This window comes from Symsagittifera roscoffensis, chromosome 10 (genome assembly GCF_963678635.1).
Source record: "Symsagittifera roscoffensis chromosome 10, txSymRosc1.1, whole genome shotgun sequence".
NCBI lineage: Eukaryota > Metazoa > Xenacoelomorpha > Acoela > Convolutidae > Symsagittifera > Symsagittifera roscoffensis.
Window position 1 is genome coordinate 12,585,496 of NC_087071.1, and position 15,499 is coordinate 12,600,994.

Here is a 15,499-nt window from a genome sequence, read left to right on the forward strand (position 1 = left end):
TCAGACAAATTTCGACTTTTTAACTAGCCATTTTTGACAGAATTTTTTTATATCATTCAAAAGTCATTGTTGTCCTGAGCTTAAATTTGAAAAGATATTTCACCTGTGATCATTTTTCGTAAATTTATGAGGGTTTAAAGATTGCCATTTTGGCCATTCTGACCAATTTGGGACAATTAACGCGCAATATAGTTCGCGCTATTAACGCGTAAGCGGAGATTTAATCCGTCTGATAAATCGTTCCAAATTGGTTGAACGAAGCTTATTTGCCATAATTGATTTGTTACAAGGAGCGAATTTTATCCTTTTGTAGTTTATATGGCGTGTGGGGGGGGATGATTTTCATAAAAAAATTTAAATTTTAGAAGAAATTTTTTTCATTTTGTTTTATTTCATTGAATTTTTTAATGTTATTACTGCTCCATAAACCTTAAAGGGCAGTCGGAACATTCAGGGCTTCGCCCTGATACGAGCAGTCTTGTTAATTGTGTATATAAATAGTTGCTATAAAATGGCAAGGATATCAAGCTGCTATTCTACCGAAGCAGTTATTGTTCCGACTTTCGATACGAAAGTAACGAAATATTTGTGCTCGGGGTGGGTTTTTTTTTTCTTCAGACAAATTTCGACTTTTTAACTAGCCATTTTTGACAGATTTTTTTTATATCATTCAAAAGTCATTGTTGTCCTGAGCTTAAATTTGAAAAGATATTTCACCTGTGATCATTTTTCGTAAATTTATGAGGGTTTAAAGATTGCCATTTTGGCCATTCTGACCAATTTGGGACAATTAACGCGCAATATAGTTCGAGCTATTAACGCGTAAGCGGAGATTTAATCCGTCTGATAAATCGTTCCAAATTGGTTGAACGAAGCTTACTTGCCATAATTGATTTGTTACAAGGAGCGAATTTTATCCTTTTGTAGTTTATATGGCGTGTGGGGGGGATGATTTTCATAAAAAAATTTAAATTTTAGAAAATTTTTTTTTCATTTTGTTTTATTTCATTGAATTTTTTAATGTTATTACTGCTCCATAAACCTTAAAGGGCAGTCGGAACATTCAGGGCTTCGCCCTGATACGAGCAGTCTTGTTAATTGTGTATATAAATAGTTGCTATAAAATGGCAAGGATATCAAGCTGCTATTCTACCGAAGCAGTTATTGTTCCGACTTTCGATACGAAAGTAACGAAATATTTGTGCTCGGGGTGGGTTTTTTTTTTCTTCAGACAAATTTCGACTTTTTAACTAGCCATTTTTGACGGAATTTTTTTATATCATTCAAAAGTCATTGTTGTCTTGAGCTTAAATTTGAAAAGATATTTCACCTGTGATCATTTTTCGTAAAGTTATGAGGGTTTAAAGATTTCCATTTTGGCCATTTTGACCAATTTGGGTCAATTAACGCGCAATATAATTCGCGCTGTTAACGCGTAAGCGGAGATTTAATCCGTCTTATAAATCGTTCCAAATTGGTTGAACGAAGCTTATTTGCCATAATTGATTTGTTACAAGGAACGAAATCTATCTTTTTGTACTTTATATGGCGTGTGGGGGGATGATTTTCATAAAAAATTTCAAATTTTAGAAAAAAAAAATTTTCATTTTATTTTATTTCATTTAATTTTTTTATGTATTACTGCTGCTCATTAAACCTTAAAAGGCAGTCGGAACATTCAGGGCTTCGCCCTGATACGAGCAGTCTTGTTAAAGTTTGGCTTAACACTAGACACAAAAACTAACTATTCGACCTTTTAATTTCTGGGTTTTCGAATTAAAGACGCAAACAAAAAGAAATACAGCCTGGAGTAAAAAATGACTCCTAGAAAACGCCTCCGTTAAAAAAACAATATATTGATAATTTTTGTTTAGGGCTTTATAGTTTAGAGGGTTTAGGGTTTAACAAATACTGCACTAGACAAGCCCCAAGCAAAAATGATTTCGAGGGAATGCTTTGGCAAAAAAAACTAACAAACTGATATTTTCTTCTTAGGGTTTTTGTTCTGGGGGGTCTAACAAATATAGCAATGCCCCTAAGAAAAAAAACATTTTTAGGAAAACTCCTCCTTTTGAGGGAATTTAGGATTCACCAAGGGAGATTATAAAAACAGCCGTTGGAAAGTGGGATCAGATAATATTGACATTCTTCAATATCTTTAGGTTCTTTCGAACAAGCTTGATCAAATTTATCTAAAACATGACCACTGTCTAAATTGGTTTTACTGCATCGATGCTCAAGTAAAAACGGGGACTGAATTTTTAAAAATTTAATCAGTAATGAGCAAAATATGCTCTCCAAAAGTTTCAAAAATGTCAAAAAAAAATTGTGTACTTGTTTTGCTATTCAATTTGATTTTTTGTTATTTTTGGCGTGATCATTTTCTGTGCTCTAATGTTTTCTCTTAAAAGTCTTTGAAAAGTACTGTTTCAATCTGTATAATATACTCCGGACTTCGATTATTTTATAAGAGTTTTCTTTAGGTTTTGTTTAAAACAAGAAATTTCCAGCTAGTCTTAATAGCCAATTATTACAGGGGTTAAAATTGAAAAACAATATTCATAAAACCTCTTAATGTTACATTTGAAGAGCTAAGAACGAGACTTGCTGCAATCATAGAACTGCTAGCAATAAAAAGAGACGCTTGCTGAGATTGAGAAGAAGTTGTAAAGTAAATTGTAAATCACATTTTGTGTCTACTTTTTGTACCTCAAGGAAAAATCAAGAAAAAATTTCTGAAGTTTGAATCACAACCAACTATGAAAAAGGTGTCAAAAAGATGATTGTTATAAAACTAGTATATAAGTTCGAAAAAAACTAAGATTGCTTTTCTGCTAAAATATTGAAGACGTCTGCTTATATCATTGAGAAAACCTGAATGATCCCATTGCCAGTTTTGATTAAGAAATAATACGTTCAAAAAAATTAACATTTTTAATTTTCGTTTTTTTTTTGCAAAAATTTTCCTAAAATGAAGTGTTGTAACAGAGATCTGTTAAATAGCACAATATTTTTATGCCTAAGTTTTCATAAAGTACGAAATTTTCCTGTTTAAAGTGACCTAAAAAATGTAGAACTCTCAGAAGAAAACTTTCTCTATCGAGCTCCAACGTTGATCGAGCTCCAACGTCGAAAAATCCGCTGATACAAACAACAATTCAGTACAGCGATCCTTTGCTTTGATTCACATGGTCCCATTGTCATTGTAAATGGCATGTGGGCAACTACGATCACAATTTTTTCTTGGGTACAACCTTGAAAAACCTACAAAAAAAACCGTCAAAAATGTTGTCAATACTGTTGAATTACTAAGGTAATTAAATCTGATTTTTTCTCCGATCAGAGAAGTGTGGTACTGTACTGAATCTGAAGGAGTAGTCGATTTTATCGAAGGAGTAGTCGATTGCAATATCAACCTGGGCGAATTTTTTTTCAGAAATGATTTAGCAAATATCCTTATTTGCAAGAAACTTTGCTAAAATTTTTTTTGCATCTAAACCTTAGTCTTTGGAGTTATGATTTTTTTCATGACGCAATCCTAACAGCTATTTTCAAATTCATTTAACTTACAAAATGCTCTTTATAAAAAAGTTGCTCGGAATTGTCTGTGTTATTGGAAATTCCATTTTTTGTCTGAGTATATCAAGCATCAAAAAGTAAACCTAAAATGCCAATTGCAAAAATCTTTTACTCTTAAATTTCGAATTAAAAATTTAATTTTGAAAACGTGGGAATCGTGCTGGTTTTACTCTTGACAAGTTATAACGGTCAAAAGGAGTTTTAACAATTTCTTTAAAGTGTCAAAAAGAAAAACTGTGTACGCTTATATTTCGTCTTGAGAAAAATGATTGCAATTAATTTGGTAGACATATTAGAGAAATACTTTCAAAAAGATAAGTTCAATTCATTTCGTTTAAAATTGATCTGAAAATTTTAGTGAAATTCTCCACTTCAAATAATTCTGTTTTGACAGCTTAAATTTTAATAAGCAGGTTAACAGACTGGCTTTTTTAGTCTTTTCTTAGTACTTATTCCATAAAACTTACATAAGAAATGAATACCAATTTTGTTCTACTAATTGATATGAGTAAACTAAAAAAAGTGGTAGATTTAAAAATCACTCATTTTTAGGCGAGCTTTTTAATCTGTAACTTTTGAGCATTTTGTTTTTTCATGAATTTTTTTTGCAAAAATTAGCAAAAAGACAAGGTTATTTTTTATACAAAAAAAAATAGAACAATTTTGCCTGAATTAGCATTTCTCATTGTTGAAACCATTATGGTTTTCAGTAAGCAAATCACCTCAAACTACTGTCACAGTAACGGTTTTGAAATGGAATTTTAGGACTATATATTGAAGTTTTCCGAAATTTAAAACTCGTTTAAATTGATTTTGTTCGTGTTTTGAGCGTATTAAGCTTTGTTCAGGCAAAAAGAGTGGGTGGATGACAAGGAGACGGGTCTGATCCAGACACTGATCTTGTTAGGCAATTACAAGAGATAGTAAGGCAAGGAAAACATAGACAAATCACCCAATTAGAAAAAAATGTTCGACGAATTTTGAGGCTTGAAACTATTATTCTGTTACTGACCAATTTGTTGAATTACCAAAATACATTCACTTCATTTGATTTGCTCGTTTTTCAATTCCTTTTCTAGACCGGATTGTCTCATTGTGAATCATCAAAGAGTTATTTTTTTACGACAGTAAGAAACCGCTGAAAACAACCGAAAATGTAAACAGAATTTATTTCAGACAATCTTAATTCAGTTTTTTCAGTGTGGGTATCATCTTCTAGAGGAAATTGCAATTAGGGGAGCAGACATTTGACAACGTATTGAAAGAAGAATCTTTAACTGAAACTCATAACTTTGTCATGATGTGACTGATTTGCTTGAGTTTTATTATATCAAGTATTATATATCAAATGTTACATGACCTCTCTAATTATATATCAATTTGATATAATATTAGACAAATATAACTCAAATCATGGCAAAACCGTAGAGGTTCTGATTTTCTTCACACAATAGTAACACTGGTAGGTGAAGATGTCAAAGTCTTAGAAGAGAAATTTAGCCATCTGATTTTGATTGCAAAGATGACGTTCTTTTTGGAAATGATTGTGCTCTTAACAGTTAAGTGGCACAACTTTCCCTGCGTTTCAGATGAATTAAAAGAAAGTTTCCAAATGATTTTTAGATTTTTTTTACTACTAAAATGTTTTTGGAGTGACAAAAATTACCAAGGAAACGTGAGAAGCTACTATAATTTCGAGAGAACATTTACGGCAAATTCAAAACAAAAGGAAACTGAAAATTTTAAATTTTACGTGAATTGACCAACTTTTTAACCTGTATAGCATATAATAATTACAATTTACTTGTCGGTATTTTTCAAAGGATTGGCTAAAATTAATTTTATTGTCACTTTAAAAACTTACTTGATGATATCGTTGTCGCGGCAAAATAAAGTAGAATAAGTTGAATTCGGAATACTATGAACATTTTGCACAAAAATAAGTAAGAGATAATTATGGTAATTTTGATGGAAATCGAGAAAAATACAATTCTTTAGTTCTAATATTAAGTTGTCACGAAATGATTTGATTTCAAAGTGTCACAAACTTCAAACATCTTTGAAAATGAATATAGATTAATTTGAAGGGATATAAAAACTAAGTTGAATTTGAGCTTTATGTTGAATTAATTAAAAAAGCAAAAATGCAAGGTGAATCGAAAACAAAGTATCAATGGATCGCTTAAATCAAAAACTTTATCACTTTTTCAATTGTCAGTTTTTCCCCAGAGGCGGGCTAGTACAACAAGAACGTAATTTGGGCCAAAATTTTGCAGGAAAAGCTAATCAAATAATTCATAATATGGAAATAGACATTTCAATTTGTTTTCTATCGTTCAACTGATAATTTTTTGAATAAATTTTCTCATAGTTAATGCAAGTCTGGATGTTTTCTTCCAGTTGTGACGCAATAAAGTTTTCCAAGTGATTTAACCTTGGCATTAATAAACAGCTTCCCCTCCAGTTAAAACCAGGTAACAAGTAATAACCAGGAATAACTCAAATAGCATAAAAATGAAAGCAGAAGAAAATCAGTAGCGAATGTTTTTACGCCGAGGGGGATTATAACAAATTCATACCAGATTTTATTAACTTAGTCTGATTAAAGAACAGTCCGATTTTTGCGATTGGCTGAATAGAGTTCAAAATTGGTATACAGGATTTTTGAGAATTGGAGTTTAAAATTGTAGATAGAAATATTCTGCATTTAAATTGAATAAAACAGAATCGTCAAAATGCATAACATATGCCTATTACTTGTCAGGTACTTGATCTCATCATTATGCTTTTGTTTCTCAGCTAATTTGTAGCCAAAAACAAATAAAAATCATTTAGACATTTTTTAGAATACAAAATTTTGACTAAATCATAAAAACAAAGTTGATTGATTTTAATTACTTGCAAAAAAACTTGTGCATATATTTTTGACTTAAATCTGCAACAATTAAAAAGCCCAAAGGCAAGTTAAAGTTTCATGGGTTAATCTTAAGATTTCATGAAGCAAAAGTTGAAACTTTAATAAAGTCTCCTTGCTCCCAGAATTTTTCGTTTAATTCGTTTCATATTAGTCAGTGTGGATGTTCACTAACTTTAATCCAATAAAACGACATTTTTCATTTTTTTTATTTTTAATTCTTTTTATAACAAATCCCAAGACGGCGATTTTTAATTTAACCTTGTCACAAACAATTGAGGTGATTTGCTGACCCTGCGGCGTTTAGCTTTGAATACTGTTCAAATAAGGAATCATTCTTTAGACAGACTATTCTATAGGGAACATTTATCGCTATCACATTAAGTTATAATAAATAATACGTTAGGTTCATCTGCTTTTCAAAAAACGAAAGCAAATCAGAATATTATCAATGAAATATTGATAAATAAAAAATTATCATTTATCTCGAGAAAAAAACTCATTAATTTAAAATCGAAAAACGCACTTGTTTTTTTTCGGCAAATTTATAAACTAGTAGAAAACTCTGCGTTAATGAACTTAAATTAACCATTACCGAAAAATGTTCTTATTTCTGGTGAGAAGTACTTGACTTTAAATTTTAATGTTTCGCCAAAAACATACAGCAAGAAGAACTTAAAAAAACATTCTCATCTAATTTCTGATCAGCTAAAGGTAGGCTTTTTCAGTGAAAACTTCTCCTAGTGGAACTTGAACCCACACTCTCACGCTAGCTTTGCGTATGTGTTAAGCGCTCAGCCACGGAAGTTCTATAAACTTTGACAAACTATTGCAAAGTAGCACTTTTATAACAAGTGTTAGTTGTATTGTTCTTCGACGACTACTCTGTATAATCAAAGCAAGTAGAATCATAACTTATTCCGTTGCGGTTGAGCAGTAAAATGATTGTAGGTTTTTTTGGATAAAAAAATGTATATATCTGATGTTAGATGACAAACAATTAATTTATGTACAGAAAACATAAAAATATGGGTTGGAATAAAAAAAAAATTGGTATCGAGATTAGAAGCTTTTGTTCGGTATGGGAAGGCAGGTAAACCATTTAAGCAACTACAAAGATAAGGAATAAAAGTTAGTACGCTTGAACACTGCAGATTGAAATTTTTTTTTAAATTTTGCGATAACGAATTGTATATTAATACATAACCGCATCAAACTTATGCAAAAACTCGATTATAAAAGGTTTCCGAGATCAAAATGATTGTCCAAAGGCAACCTCTGCCAACAAAATTGATTGGAAATTGATTGTCACGCATTATTTTTGCGAAAATTAAATTTTTATTACTGAAAAATATACAATAAAGAAAATTATAGTATGTTGGTTGAGTCATTACATGAAACATTTTCCACTTTTTCTCATATCGCATTGTTTTGAAAAAAAAAACATTTGTGATATCACTTGATTTGAAAAAATTATTCTGATAAAAAAACAGATTGTTATGTTTTATACTCAAATTTCAACACTAAAAACTCAAATTTCACACTAAAAAGTTTTTGAGGTACGCTACCCTGCTATCTAGCATATTGACATAAACTCCCTCATTTTAACTGCAACAATAAAACCCTCCATCCTAACTTACATACATACCTTACACTGCTTACAACAACCCTCCCTCAGTTGTGTGTTAAATGTGAGGAGTTCGTTAAATGAGTCATTGCATTAAATATTTTTCCACTTTTTCTCATATTGCATTGTGTTGAAAAAACCATTTGCGATATCTATCAAGCATTGATGATTGAAAAACTATCCTTTATCTCGAGAAAAAAACTCAATAAGTTAAAATCGAAAAACGCACTTGTTTTTTTTTCGGTAAATTTGTAAACTAGTAGAAAACTCTGCGTTAATGAAGTTAAATTAACCATTACCAAAAATTGTTCGTATTTCTGGTGAGAAATACTTGACTTCAATTTAATGTTTCGCCAAAAATTTTATTTGAAGAGCTTAAATAGAGCAAGAAGAACTTAAAAAAAAGTCTCATCTAATTTTTGATCAGCTAAAGGTAGGCTTTTTCAGTGAAAACTTCTCCTAGTGGAACTTGAACCCACACTCTCACGCTAGTTTTGCGTATGTGTTAAGCGCTCAGCCACATGGCCTTGAAAGTTTAATAAATTTTGGCAAACTATTGCAAAGTAGCAGTTTATAACAAGGGTTAGTTGAATTGTTCTGCGACGACTACTCTGTATAATCAAAGCAATCAGAATCGTAACTTATTCCGTTGCGGTTGAGCAGTAAAATGATTGTAGGTTTTTTTGGTTGTATATAGAAATTGTATATTTCTGATGTTAGATGACAAATAATGAGTTTATGTACAGAAAACATAAAAATATAGGTTGGAATAACTAAAAAAAATGGTATCCAGATTAGAAGTTTTGTTCGGTATGGGAAGGCAGGTAAACTATTTAAGCAAATACTAAGAGTAAGAACAAAAGTTAGCACGCTTGACAGCAGCAGATTGAATCTTTATTTTTGTTTTGCGATAACGAATAGTATATTAATACTTAACCGCAACTAAGTTATGCAAAATCTCGATGGTAAAAGGTTTCCGAGATCAAAATGATTGTACGAAGGCAATCTCTGCCAACAAAATTGATTGGAAATTGATTGTCACGCATTTTTTTCTCAAAAATAAATTACTATTACTGAAAAAATTCCTTCAAAAAAGATTATAGTTTGTTGAATGAGTCATTACATTAAAAGTTTTCCTTTTTTCTCATATCGCAAATGTTTTGAAAAAAAAATTTTATTTTATGAAATGATTTCAAAAAAATATTCTGAAAAAGAAACAGAATGTTATGTTTTTTACTCACGGACTGCTCAAATTTCAACACTAAAAACTTATATTTCAACACTAAAAAATTTTGGAGGAAGGCTACTCTGCTATTTAGCATATTGACATAACCTCCCCCATTTTAACTGCAACATTAAAACCCTCCATCCTACCTACTCCTATTTTACATACCTACCACCTCCTGCTTACAACAACCCTCCCACTGGTGTAAGTTAATGTGAGGAGTTTGTTAAATGAGTCTTTACATTAAATGTTTTCCACTTTTTCTTATATTGCATTGTGTTGAAAAAAACCATTTGCGATATCTATGAAGCATTGATACATGAAAAACTATCATTTATCTCGAGAAAAAACTCAATAAGTTAAAATTGAAAAACGCACTGGTTTTTTTGGCAATATTGTAAATTAGAAGAAAACTCTGCGTTAATGAAGTTAACTAAACCCGTACCGAAATAGGTTCTTATTTCTGGTGATATATACTTGACTTCAAATCTAAATATTTCGCGGAGAATTTTGTTTGACGAGCTTAAAGAGAGCAAGAATTTTTTAAATTTTTTTCTCATCTAATTTCTGATCAGCTAAATGTAGGCTCTTTCTAGGTTGAAAAACTCTCCTGGTGGGACTTGAACCCACACTCTCACGCTGGCTTTCTGTTTGTATTAAGCGCTCAGCCATATAGCCTTTGAAGTTCTCTAAGTTTTGGCAAACTAATTCAAAGTAGCACTTTTGTCATATATTTTGTCACTTTTGTCAAACTAATGCAAAGTAGCAAATTTGGAGTCGTGAACGGGTGATTGTAAGGCAAAGCTTAAAAAAACGTAACCAAAATTCAAGAAATTTAGAAATTATCTATGAATGTGTCAGCCAAAAACTAAACCCAATATAACAAACTAATGCGAAATGAGGTTTTATTCTAAATTTACAAAAGATTTTTTTCTTTTCATGATATCATTGCATTATCAATAAAAATTGAAAAACGAACACAAAAGGATAAAAATCGATTTTGAGGAAGTATACTGATTCCTTTTTTATGAATAACTATATGCAATTATCAATTCAGTAGACTTAATTTTTAAAAGTTTTTGAGGAGAATGAAAAAATCATTTTACTATAATTGATCTCTAAACAGGGAGCTCCAGTGCGGATTTTTTTAAATGACTTTACTCTTCTTAAATAATTAACAAGCTAACAAAAAAAAACAACAACTAAGCAACAATAACAAGTTTTAAAAATTTGAAATGATCTAAGCACAGCTGTGAGTAACTGTTTGAAACCCAAATTCTCCAGATTTAGATACAAACCTGAAAATTTATATCCCTTTTTTAAATAAAAATTTTTTCGAGATGTTATAATTTGAGATGATATCAAAGTTATAGAATGATTCAAGTTATAATTCGAGATAGTTCAAGTTTTAATTCGAGATGATACAAACAACTAACACGCTGCGATACAACATTTGATAATTGATTTATGATGAAAATCAGAAATATAGCTCATTTTACAATAAATGTATGACAACACGATAAACACAATGTTTAAAATACGCATTTGTGATTTTATGCGTACAATACTGAGCTAGAAAATAAACTAAATCAAAAAAATTCAAGTGCTGTCAAAACAACAATATTAGTAAAAACCGAATGACAATCAAAAACTGTTAAACAATTTATGAAGTGTAATATCAGCTCTTTAAAATTTTGTGTTCAGAAAACTAACAAAACAGAAAACTGATGATTGTTTTCCATTCTTAAATAATTTTATAGATTTTTGTTATTTTGGATCTCCTTGTGGAAAAGTTGACACAAAAGCGAACTTGTTTTTGCTCAGACCTTCTGTTTGAAAAGTTACGTGAACGACCAATTTTAAATGACGCCATCTTCAAAAAGATTTTGTCCAGCTTGAAGATTATATCTGAAAACGAGAAATATAATGATTTTTTTTTGCTGGGCGTCCCTAGTTGCGCTAAAATCGTAATAATTGAATAAACAAAACTCAAATATGTTTTGGCGTGTGGTGAATTTGAGGGTAGCGTTAGCTTACTTTTCAGTAAAAGAGAGATGTTGTAATCAGTAGCGGATTTAGGGGGGATAAAAACATCTGTGAAGTGACATTGAGGCAAAGTTCTCTAACCCCCTTTGTACTAATTTGAGATATCCATTTTTGGTGACGGACCCTAAAATTTTCTAAAGGCGCTTTTGGCGCCAAAATATATTAATTTTGAGGGGGAAGCGCGCGCCAAAAAAAAAACAATTTTTTGGTCAACATTTTCCAAAAAGTGCCTAAAAACACCGGAAATTTGGTCAAATTAGGGTTCTTTATACTGATTTGGAAGACCTCACGAAATCAATTTGGTCGGCCTAAAAAAAGATCGACAAAAATTTCTAAATCTTTTTGAAAGACCGCCCTCCCCTTGAGAAATTCCTAGATTCGCGCCTGGTTGTAATAAACTGGGTTAGTAATTTGGTTGTTTTGATTCAATTTTTCCTGATAAAAATGTCTTGTTTGGCGTGTTTTATTATACTCCAAAAAGTTTATGACATTATTTAAAAATGATTTTATAGTACATCTTGGATCTGCTTCTTACAATAACAATCCATAGTTTAGTTTCAATATCAGATGCTGTATTGTTAATCTGACGGGACTCAATTCGGCTTAGGTTTCATTTTTGATAATTCGGCAAACGTCATCTTGCGTCGGAGTCGTACTATCAGGATAGAACAATAATTTGATTGGGCGGGGGGGGGGGGGGGTGCTGTCAAAAGACGGTGTCGACGTTATGAGCAATCGGGTGGGTGGTGTGTTGAGTTTGTATATAAAAGCTAAAAGAGCTGCACGGGTTAAAAGGATTGGTGGCGAATGTAGAGTTCGTCAGTTTTATTTAACAAAGTCGGTTTTTATCCGGCTGAAATTGGGTTAAAACTTGAGTATATCATGGAGGCTTGGTTTGTTAGAGAAGAGACGTCAGTCGAGGCCAAGGTTCCAGTTTTGCTATTTTATTTTGTGGTGAAATGATTACTCGTTAAGTGGGGCTGATAAAGTAGTTAATCGTATCGATAATCAAAAAATGGGTTGCATAGATACTCCCATGCCGAGGTCGGGTACTCATGTTGCCACCAAAATGGGTAGCCGAAATGGACTTTGTGCGACCAAAATTCCATCATCCCGCAAGAGGCTTGAGTCGCGCAAAGTCACAACATGGGTCGCGCAAAGTCGCAACACGAGTGGCGCAAAGTCGCAACATGAGTCGCTCAAAGTTGCAAAACGAGTCGCGCGAATAATTAAATGCAACATAGATCAAAAAACGCATTTCACATTAATGAAGATGTTGAAAAAGCAACCGATATTATTCGATGCAGCACAAACTTATCACAAAAATTGCTAAAAATGATATCATGAAAAATATTGTGAAAAATTTGTGCTGTAATGAATAATATCGGTTGCATTTTCAACATTTTCATTGAGATGTGTTGTATGATTCTGGGCTATAGTAAGTGTTGGATTAATTCGATTTATTTTGGCTTTCGTTCCTTTTTTGTGCAATTATAATGTTTTTGTGGGCTGATGTTTGAGCAATGTTCTGCTAATTGAATCCTTTCATCATTAGCTTGTTTATTACATTGATTGTTCATTGCAATTGTATTGTATATTTTTTCAAGAAATTCCAACATTTTAACTTTGCTCAAAAAAATGTAACATTCGCCCGGAAGATACATATCGACGGATAACAAAACTAAGTCTTAAGACGACTGGCTAGCGTCTAAACAGAGCTTTGCATGTTTTTCACCGTCTCTACCAAGCCAGTACTTTTCGGTGGTCTTTCTTACATCAGGCTGACAAAAACGTTACTGTTCTCCGGCTTCGACCAGAACGCTCAAATTAACTAGATTACATGCAAAAATAGTGAGCTCATGGCTGGGTCTCAGTATCCCCAGACCACGAGGTCACTCCTAAAAACAGGGCTACTACTTATTATATTACTATTGTTTTTGTTCAGTAGATAAAAATCATCATCTCCATCGAAGATGGATCAACCCTTCCCCCCCTACTTCTAGCTCCTCATTCTTGTCAAAACGAATTAAGATCTTAATTAAATTCAAGTCAGGACATGACGGATGCTAAAATTCAATATAAGTTCATAAAAGTCCACGTCCCGAGACCCTTCCGGATTCTTGAATCCGGTGAATCAAGCTTCTTAATATCCAGTTCACAATAACTCGGAAGGCTGGGTTTTACCCTTCACCGTTGCTCGCAACGGCCTTGCAACTATTGTAACAGCACAATAGTTGCAACTCGGAACGTCCTCTGCTGTTCGGTAGTTCGTTGTAGTTTTTTAGTCTCGATTTCGTACTGTTCGTAATCGCAGATAAAAGTTGTTCTGTTTTTTCTTGCTCTTTTAGCTAAAAATGGCCGTTTCTGACGTTTCTCAGAAATATGACGTCATAATTCGAATTTTTAAAAATTAGAATTCCAGAATCTTCTAGCCTTCACCGTTTGGCTAATCGTTCAAATAACGTCCTTATCCGTTCTAAATCGCCAATTCGGAAGGCTTGCTGCTAAAATACCGAATTCTGCAGAGACTGCATTTTGGCCATTCTGGTCGAATGTCACATACTCCCCGGACAGTCCAGTCAATGTCCTCATTGAATCGCGCAATGTTCTAAGTGGTTACAGTGTCATCGAACAGAATTTACAAAATGCACGAAATTACTTTTACCTACGTCACATCGACTCACTGCAGAATATAAATGGCATCATCCTACATCACTATAGCCTTCAAATTCTTTCATTAATCTGCACATTGAGGATATGACTTAAGATAAAACATATTTTCTGACTTCCAGTGTCACTATCCCGATTGAAACTTCTTCTCCTAGATTTAAAAGGTGTTGGCTTGCAGGACAGTCCTGCCAACCAACAAGCTAAAATTATCCTACTATGCTCCTTCCCTTCGGAAATCTTGCTTGTTTATTGTCCTGAATATTAAAACTAAGGAACTTTGTGGTTAGAAAGAACAATGCAACAACCTCCCTCCTCAAGAAGTTACTCAAGTTTTCCATGTCACCACAAAGTGATCAGTCTTCCTAAGTGATTAAAAACAATCACGCAGGCTGGAATATTTAAATATACTCTTCCCTCAAGCCTTTCTAAATAAATAATAAGTGAGTGTCTCTAAAGCCACTTCAACTAAAACCAAAATGCAAATTTATAAATGCAACAATTTCCAAACTCAACTAAATGTTTCAGTTTTCAATTACAACTTGGTTGCTTGGTTTCTCACTTGAGTTTTTCACACACATAAAACAATTCTGAGTTTTAACGTTTCTTCATCATCCCTTTGTTCTCTTCTTTTTTCGTCGTTTAGAAGTTCTAAAACTTCTAAATTCTTCTAATTTTCCTTCTTTTTGCCTCTTGTTTTCTCGACCATTCATCAATGCTCCATTTCCTCCTCCTGTGACGCTGACTCTGCACTCTCGGTCTCCGTGTCTTGTAGCACGTCATTGACTATCCTGACGCTGTTGGAAGCCGTCCTACAACACTTCTGCTCTTCCACCCTCTGTTTACAGCAAGGTAGGGGATCCACGTTTGATTCTCTGTTTCTACAGAAGCTGTTGTGGAGACACAACGCCACGTTTCTTTCCAAATCTTCTTTCAGCATCTCTGCCTTCTCATTTCCACTACGCTCGCTCGTCCTGGAAATTCTTTTCACAGCGGTGGTCACTGCATTCCGATGGGTCACGAAAGTTCGCTTGAAAGCTCCTGCCCCAATGTCCAGCTGATATTCACTGTACACTCTGCCATGTTTCGACATATGCTTTTTCGCATACTCGTACAACCATGCAGTCATGTTAGCTCTGAACCATGGCATCAATCGTTTTCTTGCCCATATCTTCTTCACTTCCATCGGAATGTTTAGAACTTTGCACATTGTCTCAAAAAGATCTAAATCTTTTAGACAATCTAATTTCTGCAATTGTTCTCTCGTCGGTGCCTCCTGTCTATTATTTTCTCTCACATGAGCTTCCAGCCATCGCATCGCCATCATAACTCCCACTATCACTATTGTTATGGGCTGTGATGAATCTGGTAAACCCATGGAGAGCAGCTCTCCAGAGTCCCAGATCAACACCAGATTACTACGCTTGGGATACCACCAGGT

General features: G+C 33.0%; 1 protein-coding gene across 1 annotated transcript in view; it reads right to left on the reverse strand.

The window, feature by feature from the left end:
• Positions 1 to 6,257, reverse strand: part of LOC134855505 (neuronal acetylcholine receptor subunit alpha-10-like) — a 127,624-nt gene extending 121,367 nt beyond the window's left edge. Inside the window, exon 1 of the mRNA XM_063872045.1 lies at positions 5,444 to 6,257. Coding sequence (XP_063728115.1) covers positions 5,444 to 5,507 — 64 coding nt within the window. The 5' untranslated portion in view covers positions 5,508 to 6,257. The remainder of the gene's footprint in view (positions 1 to 5,443) is intronic.
• Between the last annotated feature and the right edge of the window lie 9,242 nt (positions 6,258 to 15,499).